The sequence below is a fragment of the Trematomus bernacchii genome, unplaced genomic scaffold (assembly GCF_902827165.1).
Source record: "Trematomus bernacchii unplaced genomic scaffold, fTreBer1.1, whole genome shotgun sequence".
NCBI lineage: Eukaryota > Metazoa > Chordata > Actinopteri > Perciformes > Nototheniidae > Trematomus > Trematomus bernacchii.
This window is the reverse complement of record NW_022987674.1, coordinates 747,137-768,197: the sequence shown is the minus strand read 5'-3', so window position 1 is coordinate 768,197 and position 21,061 is coordinate 747,137. Positions and strand designations below refer to the sequence as shown.

The following is a 21,061-nucleotide window of genomic DNA, read 5'->3' as shown; positions in this document are numbered from 1 at the left end:
TAAAACATATCAAATGTATTTAAAAGATCGGACAAACATCTGTGGTACTTTTCCATCAGCCGGTAAGTTTTGCTGTTTATCAGATGACGTCGTTTTTCAAAATGTTTATAAAAGCATCTCAGTGTCTCTGAGGTAAAGACAATTGTCTCTGTCCATAAAACCATTTCAATTATCAATCATCGTGAGTTACTTAGAGGGCAATGCCCTCAGTTTCATATCTGTATGTAGTGTCTCTGCTTTAAAGAGTCCTCTCCTGCTGATGTTCAGGTGTATATCAGTATGTAGTGTCTCTACTTTAAAGAGTCCTCTCCTGCTGATGTTCAGGTGTATATCAGTATGTAGTGTCTCTACTTTAAAGAGTCCTCTCCTGCTGATGTTCAGGTGTATATCAGTATGTAGTGTCTCTACTTTAAAGAGTCCTCTCCTGCTGATGTTCAGGTGTATATCAGTATGTAGTGCCTCTACTTTAAAGAGTCCTCTCCTGCTGATGTTCAGGTGTATATCAGTATGTAGTGTCTCTACTTTAAAGAGTCCTCTCCTGCTGATGTTCAGGTGTATATCAGTATGTAGTGTCTCTACTTTAAAGAGTCCTCTCCTGCTGATGTTCAGGTGTATATCAGTATGTAGTGTCTTTAAAGAGTCCTCTCCTGCTGATGTTCAGGTGTATATCAGTATGTAGTGTCTCTACTTTAAAGAGTCCTCTCCTGCTGATGTTCAGGTGTATATCAGTATGTAGTGTCTCTACTTTAAAGAGTCCTCTCCTGCTGATGTTCAGGTGTATATCAGTATGTAGTGTCTCTACTTTAAAGAGTCCTCTCCTGCTGATGTTCAGGTGTATATCAGTATGTAGTGTCTCTACATGTCTCCATGCTTTAATGTTCAGAAAGCTCTTTATTGTTCTCATACTGCCTGTGCTGCAGCACCTCTGTTCACCCTCTGTCTGAAACCAGAGCCCAGTCTGCTCTGATTGGTTAGCTGGAATTTTGGTGGGTTTCCTATTGACTTTTTTAAATTTATTAAATCAATGGGAAATACAAATGTAACCAAACTGTGTAGAAAAATAGAAGTAAAGGAATAAGCCTTGGCCCTTCATTTTTATTAATTTTATATTTGTAATATATTGTCAGTTTGTGTCTTTAGTATGCTGCTATTAAATACCTGAAACTAACTTAAAATAATGCTGATGACGTCAGAAGGAGGAGAGACTTTGGACCAATCAGATGGCGCAGCGCTGCTCATCATGTCCTCTGTTGATACAGCGGAGAGAAGGTGGTCCTCCGCTCTCTGTCTGACTGACTCTAAACGGAGGAGGCGGATTAAAAAAGAGGCTCCCCGGTGCTTTAAAGTGAGTATGTCTCAGAACCTCGTTATAAAGCCTTTTAATTTATCGTTTCTTCTGGCAACCTGTTCCTTAGCTAACGTCAACAAGTGTGCTAATGTGTCAGAGCTAGCAGCCGTTGGTGTCTCTCGGCAGAATAGGAGTTTTCTAACGGCTGTTCACCTGTTCGCTTTAAAACTGCCGTTAGCTCCTGATTTAAACTTAACCTGTCATTAGCATCAGAGCTAACTGCTAGCCTCCTGTCTGCTGCTGGCTGTCATGTGACTCTGATTTGTTTGCCTTGTTTGTTAGTCAAAACACTTTGCATTCCCTCACAGGTGATGGTAGCATCAGGTGCTCATTTTCTTTTAAACCAAATATTATTTACCGCATTTTAAAATACTAACCTATAATTATTCTGTGCTGTGGGTCATTTTACATGTTTCATATTCATATTCACACTTGTGTGTACTTTACTTGAGTATTTTAATGTGATGTTAGTGTTCTTCTACTCCACTACAGTTCAGAGGTACATGGTGTACTTTTACTCCACTACATGTATTTAATACTTTTTCTACTTTTACTTGAGTAACATTTTGAATGCAGGACTTTTACTGTAAGAGAGTATTCCTACACTCTGGTACTTTTACTCAAGTACAAGACCTGAGTACTTCTACTTTTACTCAAGTACAAGATCTACTTCTACTTTACTCAAGTACAAGATCTGAGTACTTCTACTTTTGCTCAAGTACAAGATCTACTTCTACTTTACTCAAGTACAAGATCTGAGTACTTCTACTTTTACTAAAGTACAAGATCTGAGTACTTCTACATTTACTCAAGTACAACATCTGAGTACTTCTACTTTTACTCAAGTACAAGACCTGAGTACTTCTACGTTTACTCAAGTACAAGACCTGAGTACTTCTACGTTTGCTCAAGTACAAGATCTGAGTACTTCTACTTTTACTCAAGTACAAGATCTGAGTACTTCTACTTTTACTCAAGTACAACATCTGAGTACTTCTACTTTTACTCAAGTACAAGACCTGAGTACTTCTACGTTTACTCAAGTACAACATCTGAGAACTTCTACTTTTACTGAAGTACAAGATATGATTACTTCTACTTTTACTCTAGTACAAGATCTGAGTACTTCTACTTTTACTCAAATACAAGATCTGAGTACTTCTACTTGTACTCAAGTACAACGTCTGAGTACTAGAACAAGTACAACATACTTTATCTAGTAAACATGCTCTTACAATGAAAATCAATTGAAAATCAGTTCAAAAATGAAAAAAAGTTTAATTTGAGTTTTTTCAAGATAACCCATGTCTTTATTATAGTATTTGTCATAAAAACACAAATGATTTTCAGTGTCTAATGTGATGTAGCAGAGAGTATTTGCAAAGATTAATCATATATGTTGTCGGGAATTGAGATCATGACAATTATATGTTTGTTACTTTGCATGTATTTTCCTGATTTCTCCATCAGGTAAATCCATGGACGGTCTCATTGAACACTCTGGACTCTGCTCCTCCACCTGCTGGCTCCTCTAGCAGCCGGATGAGGAAGCCTCTGATTCTGCTTTGTTTTGACCCTAAATGTGTTGTTTCCTGTCAGGATGGAGAGAGGGGAAGATGGAGGTGTCCTCCGGTCTCGCTGCAGATCACCAGAGACGCCCCCCACCTCCCCGGACCCGGACCGATCCTTCAGCTCTTTGGACGGGGACAGAAAACCAGAACAGCAGCAGCAGGGCAACGGAGTCAGCCATGCTACCAGCAACGGTGAGAAACAGATTCAAGTATAAGTAACTTTATTTTCGGTCGGGTAAGTCACTAGCACAAGTCACTTATTCATTTAGATTTTAATATATTCTTTCCATTCATGAATTAGTATTGAATTAAATATTCGGAGAAAAGCTTATATAAGGAAGGGGTGGGTCTGAGCGTCACCGGAAATTGTCTCCAGCACGGAACGGGGAATCGGTACAGTCTCTGACCTCACGTTACATTGATCATTTTTGTTTATTTGTTTGTTTAATTTTATGGAAGAAGTAAATAAATCCACCAAGGAAGGCAAAGGAATCAGCGCCTACAGAGTTTTATTTGGACTGTTTTTAACGTGCGAGTCAAGAAGCGGATCCCTGTTAATGTGGCACAGTTTGAAATATCCTACAAGAATGGGCCACGACAGTAACGTCAAGCTGTCTCCGGCTCTTTTCTGCTGTAACTATGTCCATCTCCCCTCTGTGGGACGAGTAAAGGGATTCTGATTCTGACATTTAAAAACAGAGTTAACCAAAGTGCTGTTCATCAATACATATATAAAAAGCAGCATAAATACATTTAGACAAATCCGATAGGACAAAAAACTAATGTAAAAACACGAGACAATAAAACCTTACTTATAGCCACAGACTGAAAATCTCTCATACACGATGTAATAACAATATAGAACACAAGAACATAGAAAACACAGACTGATCCGTGATCTGCAAAAGCACGGGAGAACAAGTAGGTCTTTAAAGGAGATTTAAAAACAGGCAAAGTGGGATTGGATTGGAGATAAGTGGGCTTTTATTATTAGGGACACCTGGAATTGACAAATAAAAAGCATACAGTACACAGCTGCTTTAAAAACCTCCAGTCAAGAAGGATAGGTGAGTTTACGACGACATTTTTTCAATTGCTAATCGTTAAGATCACCGTATTTCTCTGGAGTTAGCACGCAGGCTGATATGACTGAAATGGAAGATGGCACTCTGTCCTTATGAAGCCTGCTCACATGGATTTTACCGTGAGAATAAAAGAGTTCTTGAAGGTTCTCTCTTGAAGGACAGAGGGCTGCCTGATTGGAGTAAGACAAGAGAAGACGATATGGACCTTTATTGATCTCTGTAGGGACATTCAGACGTTACAGCAGAACAGAATAAGAGTCCTTACAGTTCAAGTTCTGTTATTTCTTTACTTAATCAGGCCTGTGCTGCACATTCTGAGAGGATCGTATTGCAACTGTTTAATCAACCATTACCTCTCTTTCTGATCCAGTCAAAATGAGTCACTGAAGCCTTGTGATCAGGTTGTTCCCAATTAGCAACGAGACGTGATCCGAGGCACCGTTAATGTGAGGAGAAGTCCTGATTAATGAACTGATCGTGAGAAATGATTCATTTAAAACAGCTTGTCTTTAGATATTTAGAGTCAAAATCATAGACTATATATATACAAAACTACTTCCACTTCACATGGGGAAACAGTTACAATGAGAACATGTGATTTATTGGCTCAAATGTCACGTTCAGTTTATTGAATTTGCTGTATTGTATGTTGACAGATGGGTGCTGTGTTGCACTCTGTTTATCTTTCTGAAGCGTCAGAGGTGTGTCCCTTCTGGGTTTCAATCAGACACCATTTGACTTCTGCTGTTTCCCAAACTGCTACACATTTACACAATGAATACAATCTGTACTACAACACTCTATAAGCACCGTGTAAAACTGCTCAATCACTAAAGAAATGGGTCTTAATGAACAGATGAATAGTTGTTATGTTCCCCTCAGATAACCTCTCTCTGCTGGTCCTTTATTGTGATATTTGACACGTGTATTGATGTGTGACCGACCGGTCAGCGCTCAGGACTCTGTGAGCGGGCAGCTCTGTTTGCTCTGATCTTCACTTCATTACATACTGATCCCTTCGCTTTAAAGCTCACCTGTTCTGCAAAATCCTCTTCTTCATGTCTCTTCTTCATCACCATGTGTCCCCTCTTCTTCATGTCTCTTCTACATCAACATGTGTCCCCTCTTCTTCATGTCTCTTCTACATCAACATGTGTCCCCTCTTCTTCATGTCTCTTCTACATCAACATGTGTCCCCTCTTCTTCATGTCTCTTCTACATCAACATGTGTCCCCTCTTCTTCATGTCTCTTCTACATCAACATGTGTCCCCTCTTCTTCATGTCTCTTCTTCATCAACATGTGTCCCCTCTTCTTCATGTCTCTTCTACATCAACATGTGTCCCCTCTTCTTCATGTCTCTTCTTCATCAACATGTGTCCCCTCTTCTTCATGTCTCTTCTACATCAACATGTGTCCCCTCTTCTTCATGTCTCTTCTACATCAACATGTGTCCCCTCTTCTTCATGTCTCTTCTACATCACCATGTGTCCCCTCTTCTTCATGTCTCTTCTACATCAACATGTGTCCCCTCTTCTTCATGTCTCTTCTACATCAACATGTGTCCCCTCTTCTTCATGTCTCTTCTACATCAACATGTGTCCCTCTTCTTCATGTCTCTTCTACATCAACATGTGTCCCCTCTTCTTCATGTCTCTTCTACATCAACATGTGTCCCCTCTTCTTCATGTCTCTTCTACATCAACATGTGTCCCCTCTTCTTCATGTCTCTTCTTCATCAACATGTGTCCCCTCTTCTTCATGTCTCTTCTACATCAACATGTGTCCCCTCTTCTTCATGTCTCTTCTACATCAACATGTGTCCCCTCTTCTTCATGTCTCTTCTACATCAACATGTGTCCCCTCTTCTTCATGTCTCTTCTACATCAACATGTGTCCCCCTCTCCTTCATGTCTCTTCTACATCAACCATGTGTCCCCTCTTCTTCATGTCTCTTCTACATCAACATGTGTCCCCTCTTCTTCATGTCTCTTCTACATCAACATGTGTCCCCTCTTCTTCATGTCTCTTCTACATCAACCATGTGTCCCCTCTTCTCATGTCTCTTCTACATCAACATGTGTCCCCTCTTCTTCAGGTCTCTTCTACATCACCATGTGTCCCCTCTTCTTCATGTCTCTTCTACATCACATGTGTCCCCTCTTCTTCATGTCCTCGTCTACATCACCATGGTGTCCCCTCTTCTTCATGTCTCTTCTTCATCACCATGTGTCCCCTCTTCTTCATGTCTCTTCTACATCAACATGTGTCCCCTCTTCTTCATGTCTCTTCTTCATCAACAGTGTCCCCTCTTCTTCATGTCTCTTCTACTCAACATGTTGTCCCTCTCTTCATGTCTCTTCTACATGCAACATGTGTCCCCTCTTCTTCATGTCTCTTCTACATCAACATGTGTCCCCTCTTCTTCATGTCTCTTCTACATCACCATGTGTCCCCTCTGTGGAAAGAGACTCTGAAAGTTTCAGGAACAAAGATTATGTTAGGTATGTTTTATAGTATAAATATGCCTTATATAGGTATGGTCCTACACTATATTATTATAATATAGCATGATAGGTCCACTTTAATGGCCATTATTTGGCACGTGCTCAAGGGAAACTCATGTAAAATCCTGTCTCTTGAAATCTCTCAAAATGAAATCTGTAGCTATGTTCCTTCTCACATTTAACTCAAAAATATTCCACAGAATCCGTCAAGTATTTGCAGACTATGAGTGATACCTGCTTCTCCTCTGCTGTGTTCCTCAGCACCTGAAGAGCGACCTGATGCATCAGCTGGACGGCCACGTGAACGACTTCATGGACAGTCTGATGGAGGAGTCGTCCAGCCTGGAGTCTGCTCCTCTCCCCGCCTCCTTCTCCCCCCCGCTGTCCGACAAGGAGAGGAGCAAACTCAGGTGCCTTTGCTCTCCTTCCTCCCTGTCAAAGTCTTATTTGAGGTTGTAATAGAGCGGTGCAGTGATGACGTGTTTTTGTAGGTCGACCCTGAAGGAAGCTGCTGGTTCCCTCGACAAAAAAGCAACGGGATTTCTCCAGAGGATTTTGGAATATTGTAAAAAATAATGTCTGTGCAAAACGAACCTGTTTGATAAATGCACGTTTTGTTCAGCCGGATAATCTCCACATGTCTACCCTACTTTTATAATGTTCTAATCATAAATCTAATGGCCAGAAGCAAAATGCTAACATTATGCTATAAAGGAATTACAGCCGAGTCCAGCAGCACGACTTCAACGTCACGCCAACTTCAGATCCATATTCAAACACACAGATTCTAAATGGAACGAGTTGAAGCGTTTGTTTGAACACTTTGCAGGAGGCAGGTACTTGCTTTCAAGCAGAACAGGGCAAACTAACTTAGAGGAGTGTTTACGTGTTCGGCGTAATGACGTACAACGTCCTCCACGACTTCTGTAGTCCTATTCAGCCACTTGGTAACAACCATCGTTTCTCAGACACGTCAACTCTTCAGAAATCACCAGTGGGGTCGCTGCTGATGGATTTAATGTCCTAGAACAAAACGTGATCCGTCTCTTCAATGTGTCTCAACCACAGACCTTATTTCCAGATATTTTCCAAAATCCCATTGACTCTGAGACGAGGGAACCGTAAGTGGTCAAATGCTAACTCACTTCCGGGTTTTAGGACTCGTCACTGCACCACTCTATAGATGTGTGTAAAGACAATCTGTTCCTGTTTCTCTCTTGGTCGCACACACCTTTTCTCCGTCTGAAGTATATCTACTGTGTGTTTCCCTTCAGGTATTTCCGGCCTCCTCACGGTGAGGGGAAGCAGTTCATCAGTCGCCGGTCCCTCTTAGAGTAAGTTAAGGTTGTGATCTGAGATAAATATATATATATATATATATATATATATATATATATATATATATAATGGAGACAGAGGAGTAGAAGCACTGTTGGGTCTTTGTGGTGATCAGCTCCAGGCGCTTTCACTACTTATTTAATCTTGTGAAAGGCTCATTGCAAGGAGGAATGTGCTCCCATTCAACAACAACTTAAAATACATGAACAGTTTAGTTTGTCGTAAAACTGTTGAAATATAAGACTATGAAAAATACACAACTAGAAAGACTACAAATCCCAGAGTCCCGGTCCCGCATGCTGGCTCTTAGGAACCGGCTAACCCCTAGATTCCACCGGGTCCGTCTGTGGCGCGTTACGGGCGCGTTACAGGCGCGTTACGGGCGCGTTACGGCCACTCTAGTCAATGGGTGCTATTCCACCACACGCGGCGCGTTACGGCTCAGAAGCGTCCCAGAAGCGGCTCGGCGCAGGGCTCCTCTAAAATTAGGATCGAATCCTATTTTTGTCGCGGCGCAGCCGTAACGTAAGGTCGGGCAGGCAGGAAGTGGAACCTTCAGAGCATATATAGCATATCTATATATATATATACACACACACACAAACTAATTTTGCAGACCCTATCCCTCCGTAGTCTTTCAAGTAGGAGGAGAAATGCCAGCGTTCTCCTCCGGTTTACAGGCACTGTGTAAATTATATAGAATAATTATGATGATGAATGCATTTTTTTACCACTAAAATACAGCAACACATCTTTGATTCATGTCGTTTATAACTGGAATATTACAGTTATTAACTTTGTCTGTACAAAGTAGCCTGTCCAGGAAATATGCCCAAATCAACAAAAACTGCGAGCCGGCAGGCAAGACGCTCCGCTTCTGAAATGCTTCTGAAACGCGCCTGGTAGGGTATGACGCCGGAGGAGGCCGGACCAAAACCGCAACGCGGCGCAGACGGACCCGGTGGAATCTAGGGGTAATTCCCCTTGTGTGTATGCACAGCTCTCAACATGCCCAGACTTGGAGTGATTTTCACCTCTTTTAATACTTTCAAGGGTTCAAGGGGGTTCAAGGGTTCTTTATTGTCAATCTGACATAGCTATAGAGTAATTATGCAGTTGAAAATCTTATGTCACAGGCTTCTCCAACAATGCAACATAATAACATAACATAATAACAATAAGAGCATGAGCAATACAAAAATAATAATAGTTATAAAAATGAAATAAAGTTATGATGTGGAATAGTGCAGTATGAGTCTATATACAAGTTATTGGAATGATATATATATATTAGGTATTAGATACATACTACTGAGTAGCAGTTGAATGTTTGAAGTTGTTTCAACAGTTTAATTTTTTAACAGTCTCACTGCCCGCGGGAAGAAACTGTCTCCGAATCTTCTTGTCCTTGCCAGGATGCTGCGGTAACGTCTGCCAGACGGCAACAGAAAGAACAGTTTGTGGCTGGGGTGATGGGGGTCTTTGATAATCCGTAGTGATTTCTTCCTGAGCCGCTGGGAGTAAAGGTCCTCCATGGATGGCAGCTCCGTCCTGGTGATGTGCTGTGCAGTTTTCACCACCCTCTGTAAAGCCTTACGATCGAGGTCGGTGCAGCTGCCGTACCAGGCCGTCATGCTGCCAGTGAGGATACTCTCTATCGTGCACCTGTAGAAGTTGCAGAGTATCCTGGAATCCATTTTGAACCTCCTCAACCTGCGGAGGAAGAAGTGAAATGTGCCAACGTGACGGCCGTCTTGGTGTGTGGTGCGAGACTGGAGATGTAGTTCATTGAGCGCTTTCACACAAAACAAAGTGTTACTTCACAGTTTTACGACACATTTTTATTTTTTTGACTTGCAAAATTATCTTTTAAATTGACAAACATCATATGTGTAATTCGTGGCACAATTCAAACGGGATCGAGAGATAATCTTTCTCTCTCCATTGACTTCAATGCATACTTTTTCCGAAATAAGGTCCCATGGAGCTCCCCCGGAAAGGGAGGGACTTCGCCTCTCTATTAGTCCCACAGCTGTACATCGTTATAGCAAAATATTTTGAATTGTCGAGCTGCAAAGATATCACAGCCTTCAAATCGTATTCTAGATACTTAACACATTGTTTGTTTGGTACAGATCCTCTTAAAAAGCATGTATCAAAAGTAGGTGAACACATCTTCCCTTTATAGAAACATAGGTAGAGTAACAATGTAAATACTGCTTAACGAGTAGTAGGTGTTGTTGTTGTGGACCCTGAAGGCAGCATCTCAAGGGTTCCCTCATGTTCTCAGTGGATCTGCTTCTGATCACATGCTTCTGTTTGTCCTCAGCCAGCTGTTTGAGGTGAACCACATCAGGACCATCTACCACATGTTCATCGCTCTGCTCATCCTCTTCATCCTCAGCACGCTGCTGGTGGATTTCATAGATGAAGGCAGGTAAAGGAGAAGTCTGCTGTGTGTAATGTCGTGTCTAATGATCAGATAATCATTTGAAACATAAAGTCTTGTACTCTGATGGCATCCCCCCCCCTCCCCCTCCCCCTCTGCCTCAGACTGGTGCTGCACTTTGAGCTGCTGGTGTATGCGTTCGGACAGCTCCCCCTGGTGGTGTGCACGTGGATCTGCATGTTCCTGTCGGTTCTGCTGGTTCCCTACAGTCTGTTCCACCTGTGGGCTCAGACCCAGAGGGGGTCTCACCCTCAGTTCTGCAGCTTCCTGTTGGGCTCTGTGTTCCTGCTCTTCCAGGCGCTGGCTGTTGGCTTCCTGCCGACGTTTGTGGTTCTGACCAACAGCTTCCCCCCCCGCCTCCTGCTTCATCGTCATCCTGGAGCAGGTGAGACCAGATGTCCGTCTGTCCATCTGCAAACATCTGCTGGGAGAGGGATTGTACTCTGAGGTTTTTAAAAATGTTCTTTGGGAGTTTTTTATAGCTCCCTGACTGATCTGTAATTTGTGATATTGGGCTATATAAATAAAATGTGATTACTTGATTGACTTATCATCGTCTGTATGTAATGTCATCTTATGCTTATGTTCTATTGCAGTTCAAAAAATGTATAAATATACCTTGTATAGGTATGGCCCTACAATATATCATTTAAATATAGCATGATAGGTCCACTTTAATATGTACGTTATGCTTATATTCACTAGGATTGTATATTAAAGTATTTTTTATAAGTATTAATAGTATAATATTACTACTGATGTCATGTTAGAAACATAGCTGTTATTGCTCACTTGATCTAAAAGCACTAAAAGTATGATAAATAAATGATAAATACGCATGTCAAAAGGCTTAAAAATTGTTATTTAGTTCAGTATAAAAAGTATGTTTACAGCGTCTTCGTCAGTTTCTATTTTCACCTATTTTATCCAATCAACCTGTGGAGAAGCTGACGACTGTATTTAGATTCTTTGGTGAAGAGAAGGTGTTTAGCCGAGATATTCAGTACGCATATCAAGAGCAGCTCAGCTTTTTATTAGTCCCAAAGCCAGGAGATTTTCAATGTTCTTCCAGCAGCAACGAGGTCGATGCATGAGCAAGAGGGACTACAGGATTCCTTCATTATTAACTTAAAGAAAGGCAAGATATCATAAATACATGATCAGTCTGTAACAGCAGTTCTGTTCTATTATTTGTGTAACTGCAGGTGCGTCTGATGATGAAAGCCCACTCCTTCGTCAGAGAGAACGTCCCACGAGTCCTGAGCTGGGCTAAAGAAAAAAACAGTACGTCACCTTTCAGAGACAGCTGTGTGTCCTTTAGAGTTTCCTAAAAACACTTAAAAGGCATTACATTGAATAATATTACAAATGACAATGTCTTAATTCAACGTAACAAGAGTGGTCAGAATTACAAGGGGAGGTCATTTGGTTCTGTATTCTTTATTTTCCCAATTCCCTTTCACATAAACGTCTTGCAGATCTGGATAGCAGGAACAAATTGTACTTGAAATAAAGGGAACAGGGCCTGGAAAGTCCTTGAATAAAATGTTTAAGAAGGTGTGGGAACGTTGATGTGGTCTTTGACATCCTTACATTTGAAAAAGTACATAATGTCTGGTCTCTCCTCTATAGGCCCCGGCCCTGTGGTGCCTCAGGTCTCTCAGTATCTCTACTTCCTGTTTGCACCCACTCTCATCTACAGAGACAAGTACCCCAGGTAACACTATTCATATTAAATATCTCCTCACAGCAGATCATGTGTTTGATCAAACCTTATTTCTCTCTTAACGCAGGAACCCGGTGATCAGGTGGAGCTACGTGGCCTCAAAGCTCCTTCAGGTACCTCTTTCATATTCTAAAGTTAATAATAATAATACAAAATTATATTTATAAATAGTGCTTTTCATGAACTCAAGGACGCTTTACATCAGGGGTGTCAAACTCAAGGCCTGTGGACCAAATCCGGCACGCAACCTCATTTGATGTGGCCCCGCAAGAGTTGCAAAGAATATCATACGTTTATTATACGGTTACGTATACCAATTTTTACCAATAAAGCCATTTCTAGGTAAAATCATTGAAAAAGTTGTATTTCAACAGTTGAGTAACTTCTTGCATTTAAATAACTGTTTGGATGTGTTCCAGTCAGGATTTCGTCCAAACCACAGCACTGAGACTGCTCTTGTAAAGGTCTTCAATGACATCCACTTAAACACAGACAGTGGCAGAACTTCAGTGTTAGTATTATTAGATCTCAGTGCTGCATTTGACACTGTTGACCACAACATATTACTAGACCGACTAGAAAACTGGGTGGGACTTTCGGCAACAGTTCTAAATTGGTTTGAGTCCTACTTAAAGGACAGAAAAAACTTTATTTCTATAGGTAAATACACATCTGAGTTGACAAATATGACATGTGGGGTACCTCAAGGCTCCATCTTGGGGCCTCTTCTCTTTAACATCTACATGCTACCACTGGCTCAGATAATGAAAAACAACAAAATAAGTTACCATAGCTATGCGGATGACACACAAATTTACGTAACAATTTCACCAGGAGATTATGCTCCAATTCAAACACTGAGTAAGTGCATTGAACAAATCAATGACTGGATGTGTCAGAACTTTCTCCAATTAAACAAAGATAAAACTGAGGTAATGGTTTTTGGAGCCAAGGCAGAACGTATAAAAGTTAGCGCTGAGCTTCAGTCTGCAATGTTCAAAACAACAGATAAAGCCAGAAATCTAGGTGTAGTCATGGACTCTGACCTGAGTTTCAACAGTCACATTAAAACAGTTACTAAATCAGCCTACTATCACCTAAAGAACATATCTAGGATTAAAGGACTAATGTCACAGCAGGATTTGGAAAAACTTGTCCATGCTTTTATCTTCAGTAGACTCGACTACTGCAATGGTGTCTTTACAGGCCTCACTAAAAAAATCTATTAGAAAGCTGCAGCTAATTCAGAACGCCGCTGCTCGAGTCCTCACTAACACTAAGAAAGTGGATCACATCACTCCTGTTCTGAAGTCCTTACACTGGCTTCCTGTGTGTCAAAGAATAGATTTCAAAATATTGTTGCTGGTTTATAAAGCTTTGAATGGTTTAGGCCCAAAATACATGTCTGACCTACTGCTAAATTATGAACCATCCAGAACTCTCAGGTCTTCAGGGACTGGTCAGCTTTCTGTCCCCAGAGTCAGAACTAAACATGGTAAAGCAGCATTCAGTTATTATGCTCCGAATATCTGGAACAAACTCCCAGAAACCTGCAGGTCCGCTACAACTCTTACTACTTTTAAATCCAGGCTGAAGACTTTTCTTTTTGCCGCTGCTTTTAATTGAACTATTCACATCTTAAACTGCACTGTAACTGTTAACTTTTATCCATGTATTTTTTCTTTTAATGTTTATTTTATTATCTTTTCTTTTTAATGACTGATTTTAAATGCCATTTTTAAAATGTCTTCCATTTTTGTAAAGCACTTTGAATTACCTTGTGTTGAAAGGTGCTATATAAATAAACTTGCCTTGCCTTGCCTTGCCTTGCCTTACGTGCCGCTTTACAGAAGCACGTTGCCCATAAACTACATATCCCACGATGCATCTTGTTTTGTGACATGCGCACTGAAGAAACATGCAATTATTTGCCGTAGACTTCTGCTTTCAGACGTAGTTAATTATGAAGTTTTTACCCTATCTGATAATAATCCAATGCAGAGGCAATCATGTTATATAATACATTATTTTAAATATATTAAATATATGTATATTTGATATAGTCTTAAAGTTACAACCAGCCCTTTGAGTGCAACCTTAATGCTGATGTGGCCCACGATGAAATTGAGTTTGACACCCCTGCTTTACAGTGTAAGGGAGGGTGGACAAACAAAGACAGGCAACAGGAAATGTATTGGGGGGGGGCGCTTATGGGTAGACAGAGGTGAAGAGATGGGTTTTGAGGCGAGACTGGAAGACTGTGAGGGACTCAGAGTCACGAAGATCTTGGGGGAGGGAGCCTGGGAGCTGCCACTGAGAAGGCTCTGTCCCCAATGCTGCGGAGTTTGGATGTGGGAATGGATAGGAGACCGGCTGCGGTGGATCTGAGGGACCGTGGGGGTGAGAAGGTTAGTGAGATAAGGGGGGGGGGGGGCAGATGGTGGAGGGCTTTGTAGGTGAGGACCAGCATGTTGTAATTGATGCGGTGGGAGACAGGAAGGACTGGGGTGATGGGATGCTATGATTTGGCACCCAGACGTTGACCCCAGAAGAGCCCAGACTCTATGATCATGACGGATCCCCCCCCCCCCCCCCCCCCCCCCCCCCTCAGGTGCTGGGCTGTCTGTTCTATGCGTACTACGTGTTCGTGCGGCTCTGCATCCCTCAGTTTCGCAGCAGCAGCCGGCAGCTGTTCGACCTCCGAGCCATGGTGCTCTGCGTCTTCAACTCCATCCTGCCCGGTAACACCCGACCGTCATAGTTCTCTATCTGTGTTTTTCAATTGTTGTTTTACTTTGATGTATGCTCCACGACACCAAGTCAAATTCCCCGGATGTGTCAACCTACCTGGTAATCAGTGGCGGCCGGCCCATAGGGGCGCTAGGGGCGCCGCCCCCCCCCTCTTCCCACATGTTTGATTGTCATTAAAAATTAAAAATATATAAAAAAAATATTTTTTTATTTTTAATGAACAAGGTAAATATTATATAGTTGGTATCAGTAAAATGTATAATCTACAATAACATTTCGTTTAAAAATGTGTTACGATGTCAAAAGTTACTGATAAGTCACATGTTTCCTGCCTGGCCGCAGAAATCATTACCCTCTCTCCTCTGGGCGCTAAGAAAGGAGCCCGCAGCAGCAGCCAAGCTGACTGTTGCTATCTGTAAACTATGCCGCCGAAACATAATTTCAGCCAATCAGCGTCGTCAGATCTGATGGTCATAGGGCGCCCATTTCAGCGCCCGATGCAGTCTGTGAGTTGTTTGGAATCGTATCCAAGGTGACGCTACAGTATATGAGGATGGCTGCGTGTGCAGGTGGAGACTCCGGACCTCGGTCCCCGTCCAAGCACTGTTATCAAATCCTTTCGAAAGGAGAAGTTTGGGAGAGAAATTGTTGGTTAAAGACCTTGGACCGGACCAACCCGATTTGTTTATTTAATTTATTTCCTTCTTTTCCTCCAGATGTTGTAGTTCTCTAACTGGCCTGTTGATGGCATCCATCCGGTTTTAAATGTGGTCAAATGAGCTGATCACACTCCTGAGTAGAAACACAACTCTGAATGGTAAATAGACTGTTTATATCTAGCGCTTTACCAGTCTCTACGACCACTCAAAGCGATGTACATACTACAAGTCATCATATAATATGAGTCCGATGTGTGCAAAGCAAGAGAGGTTTGGGCCTCTTCTGCCTGCAGTGGAAAGATGAGATGAGAAGTACTTTATTGATCCCAAATTGGGAATTGTTTGCGTTGCAGCAGCATAAAAAAACAAGGCATTGCACACAAGTTGAAATTAAAAGAGTAAAAATATACAATTTTAAACATATCAAAATAGAAATAAACCAACATTCAAAAGTAGGAAATATACAAGTTAAATGAAATATAAATGTAGAATGTACAGTGTGAGTTAAAGTCCAGTGAACCTGCCTCTGAGGATCCACATGCAAAGGATGTATCTAATCGATCATTCCATGCACGTGTATAGAGACTCTCTCTCTCTCTCTCTCTCTCTCTCTCTCTCTCTCTCTCTGCAGGAGTGCTGGTTCTCTTCCTGGGTTTCTTCGCCTTCCTCCACTGCTGGCTCAATGCTTTCGCTGAGATGCTCTGCTTCGCTGACAGGATGTTTTATAAGGTACTTCCTGCTGTCTCTGCCAGCTACAGCTTCATTTAAATGTCTATGTTCTTTATACATTTTACATTGATATTCAATCTAATATTTAATATTCCATTCCTCTCATACTTATGTATATATCCTGCTTTATATTGTGTTACTGTAAATATGTAATTCAACATGTATATTTTCTACTTTTTTTAATGCCATTTTATTTCCATTGAGATGTTTACATTTTGGATTGTTTATTTCCACTCTTTTAATTTCTATTGTACAATGCCTTGTCTTTTTATGCTGCTGCAACGCAAACATTTCCCAAATTGGGATCAATAAAGTAATTATCAATACCTATCATGCAAAATGCACTTGTGTACGTCTTGTATACATGAATATGTGTCCCCGGTGTTCCAGGGAACTCACCAAGTGTCAGAAAACACAACCCTCTCTATTTTCCTCCATACCCAAATCTCTAAAAAAGGGGCTGCAACGGATCTGATAAAAACTGATCCAGATTTGAACACTGTCCTGACGTCAGGACGGTGGCGCTACGGCTATTGGGCCAACTCCACCAATCAGGAGGAGACAGCCACGGCCATTGCCGTTCGAAAGCGCTGGAGACGCTGTAGTACATATGCCAGGCCAGTAGATGGTGCTGTTCTCACAGAATCTGCCCTTGCTAAAACAGAGCTAGAAAATGTCAAATTGAGCAAAATGAGGCATGGCTAAAATGCATGATCTGTTTGGTATTTTGAAAAAAATAAAGTATAAATATGCCTTATATAGGTATGGTCCTACACTATATTATTCAAATATAGGTCCACTTTAATATCTTATCTTATACTTGACTAATTGTGATTACACCTCCCACGATTGGTGGAACTCGACCTCTTTTGCTAACTACTACCGCACCTGGAACGTAGTGGTTCACGACTGGCTGTACTGCTACGTGTACCGCGACATCCTGTGGGTGAGTGCTGCTCATATCTGCATAATACTGCATACATATGTTATAAAGAACGACAGCTCTACTCCAGAAAGATTACAATAGGCTGTGGAACGATCAGGATCCCTGACTTTCATCTGTTTGTCATCTCGCTATCTACTTATTTATATAAATAGTTATCACCGTAATAAACCGTATTTAATTCTGTCTTAATGAACATTATTTAATTCCATATTCTGAAATATTAAAGGTATGGTAAAACTACTCAAATATTTCCAATCTAACTGTTTTTTTTATTAGTCAATTCATTGAACATGTTAGAAACAAAACAAACAATAATAATAACAACAAAGAAACAAAATAAAAAAACTTTCAAGGTATAAAAAATCAATTCTCAAATAGTTTCCTTCATGATCAAAAGGGTCGAGAAGAAGCTTAACAACGTTCCTGGTCCCCCTCTAGCGTACATTGTTCATGAAAATATAACTTCAGGTCATCGTCATCAGCATCCGTGATATTTGATCCTTTGTGAATTCTTTGGTGCTAATTGTGCAAAAATATGAACCCTAATGACTCCTCTGTCCTCTCTGTTGTTTCTCCAGATGTCTCGGAAGCGCTTCAGACCGGCGGCCATGTTGTTTGTGTTCACGGTTTCTGCCGTCGTGCACGAGTACATCCTCGCCATCTGCTTCGGCTTCTTCTACCCCGTCCTCTTCTGCCTCTTCATGTGCTTCGGAAGTAAGAGACAACTCATCTCTCTCCACTCTGTTATTATTGCATGTCAGTCACCATAAATGACTGGTCGAACTCAGTCTCTCTGCATTTATCTTAATACCGTATCGACCCGAATATAAGACGACGCCTCTTTTTCAAGACTCATTTTTGGAGAAATACCTTTTTGAAGACCAAATCTTGTTTTATAAAGGAAACTACACATTGTGTTCAAATGTGCCGTCGCTTGGGGGAACACTCGTTTGGCTCGATCTGTTGTTGTGACTGTAATTACATCGAAAAGTCTAGAACCCGAATATAAGATGACGAAAGAAACCCATCTTATATTCGGGTCAATACGGTAATATACTCCCTCTCTCTCTCTCAGTGATGTTCAACTTCATCCCGCACGACCGGAGGAAAGGTCCCATCTGGAACGTGATCATGTGGACGTCTCTGTTCCTCGGTCAGGGGGTCATCCTCTGCCTGTACTCTCAGGAGTGGTACGCCCAGCAGTACTGCCCTCTGACGGAGGTAACACCTGCAGGAGCACTTTAACACTTTTAACCAGAATTTGACTTATTATCTTCAAAATGTGCCTTTTTTCTTATAATTTGACTTTTTTTCTCAGGATTTTACTTTTTTTTCTCAAAATGTGAATTTTTTGCTTCAAAATGTGGCATTTTTCTCAGAATTTGACATTTAAAAAAAAAAAATCATTTTGTGACATTCTCACTGAAGAGACTTGCAATTATTTGCCCTAGACTTCTGCTTTCAGACGTAGTTATTTATGGGTCTCCCGTGACCCGTTTCAAGTTCAAATTATATAATAACGGAACAAGGCTTCATGATATCCTCCACAACAGATATATAAACACTACAAAACTGATTCTGACAATGTTTGCCAAGTCTGAAGGTCTCTAAAAAAAAAAGTGTATAATTTGGTGTTGGGGTCTGGGGAGACCCAGCAGAATTGTTTTTGGGTGACTCGAGGTCAAATTTGGCCCAATCTTTGACTTTAGACACCCCTCCCCCGCCCCCTTCATCAACAATCATTTTTCGCAACTAGCACCTGATCTCCCCTCCCTCTGCCCCCCCCCACGTGAACTCCACCTTTCTCAAAGAACATGTACACTAACACTTGAACCTGAACACACACATGCAATATGTGGTGTAATGTGTTTTGGGGCCATAACATTAAATTACAACAGGATTGTACGGTTATGAATGCATAATAAGTTAGTTATGATGTAGTTAACACAATATTGGATGATAGTCATTTTTTGTTTGTGTTTTGGACTGAAATAAATCATGGGTCAAAATTGACTTTTGAACACAACACAAGGGTTCAATATTTATATATGTATTTTTATATAGTCTTAAAGTTACAACCCGCCCTTTCAGTGCAACCATAATGCTGATGTGGCCCGCGATGAAATTGAGTTTGACCCCCCTGACCTAAACTCTCATATGCTCCTTATTGGGGAGAGCAAAATCGGGTCTCAGGACGTCATGAAACTGTAGAAATTGTTATTTTTTCCCTTCAAACAATCACAGATCTGAGGGCATAAACGCAGCACGTATCTGTACAAGTGTCCTACGTGTATGACATTTGGTGGGTATATGTAACACATAAAAAAAAAAAACTATATTGGAGCGTGTCCCTAAACCCAACAGGAAGTCGGCCATGTTGAATTTAACAGCGTTTCTTTACCGTATTTTAACAAATTCCTTGTACAGAATTGCTCCAATCCACTTCAAATGTGTTCAATAACATCTTACGACATTGAGGAACAATATTGTATTAAAATCATTCGTCTACATCAACCACCCTGCTTGGACGTGGTGGCAAAAAAAGCTCCTTTCAGCACAAAACTAGACGATGAAAATGACATTGTGTTATTACCATTAACTAGTTAGTCCATGCTCCAACTGTCCCTGTATAACCACAGCTGTACCCGGCATCCAATCAGTAGCCTCGATGTGTGTCAATGTCCAAGGACTTGTTTAAGTTGCTGTTCTAAGAACCAATGGGAGGAAAGAGAGGAGTTATATCACTGAACCATAAAACAATAGAACATGAACAGCTGAATATGAGTGTTAGCTTTGCCAACCTTAAGCCTGGACACAGATTGAGTTTCATGTGATTTTTTGTATTTATTTCAGCCTTCATTCTTGGAGTTGTTGAAGCCTCGCTCGTGGAGCTGTCACAGAGATGCTGGACTCTGATTGGCTGTGATCCAGGTCTCTTCACTGCCTCTGTCTTACCGTCTGTTCTCTCTAGTTTAATTTACATGTGTCTGTGCAGGCCCGGTTCTACGGGGGGGCACAGGCATGCATTGCACCCCCAGTTGAATGTTATGCACCCTCTATTCAAAAAAGAGAAGGGAGCGAACAACAATAATAGAATACAATACAAAACAAATTGTGTCAGGTGCGCGTGACCTGCTCCGGTGCGCGTGCCCTGCTCCGCTGCGCGTGACCTGCTCCGCTGCGCGTGACCTGCTCCGCTGCGCGTGCATCATTTCCAAAGTGCTTCCACAGCAGTGACACACATCTGTGGATAATCATGGATATATGAAAATGGTTAAAGCAACCATCACTAAACGCCAGCACCACTGCATCTACTGCAGACAATAGCAACAGGTCAGATGGGGACGTTACGTTACCCGCCGTCGTGGACACTAGCTTACTCCCGCCCGACTCGCCCCCCCCGGAGCAGCCTGCCCAGGTACAGCTTTGAAGCTTTTGTGCTTTTCTTTGCCATAGTCCGGTTTGGACTGGATGAAATATTTCAGGATTGCACTTTTAACTTGACATGTTCTCACTTGCTTGGTTTCAAAACATAACAAGTGCCACAATCTGTTCATTGGGGACCATAACATCAATGCTATTTTCCATTGCTGTTGCCGGCCGCTATTGCTCACGTAAACCTACTGCTGCTGCACCCCCTGTGATCTCAGAGGCACCCCAAGTCCTTTTGATCTGCGCCCCTGGTCATGTGTCTGTGTATGAATGTATGGAAGAGATCCAATAATGTGCCAAAATGTTCTTTACTCCAGCAGCAAAGTCACAGCGATGCCTTACTCTCCTGTTTTATGTCTTCAAAATCATCCCAACACACTGACACGCTCACATTTAATCACATGTGAGCTTTTATTTGATTTCCAGATGCATTTCCATTATGTTCGCCTCGATCAGCTGTGAAACCTGTCCTTGTGCCAATATGATCTGATGGCTAACAGGAAATACAAACATCACTCACA

At 41.5% G+C, this 21,061-nt stretch overlaps 1 protein-coding gene across 1 annotated transcript; it reads left to right on the top strand.

Moving 5' to 3' along the window:
• The first annotated feature begins 6,774 nt into the window (after positions 1-6,774).
• LOC117487523 (sterol O-acyltransferase 1-like) lies at positions 6,775-20,035 on the top strand. Its single transcript, XM_034136160.1, is given in 14 exon segments — positions 6,775-6,920; positions 7,785-7,844; positions 10,178-10,285; positions 10,402-10,645; positions 10,647-10,682; positions 11,503-11,581; positions 11,930-12,014; positions 12,091-12,136; positions 14,635-14,764; positions 16,065-16,162; positions 17,010-17,108; positions 17,687-17,822; positions 18,184-18,329; positions 19,962-20,035. Coding segments are annotated over 14 exon segments (1,461 nt in total). The 5' UTR covers positions 6,775-6,789; the 3' UTR covers positions 20,025-20,035.
• The last annotated feature ends 1,026 nt before the right edge of the window (positions 20,036-21,061 follow it).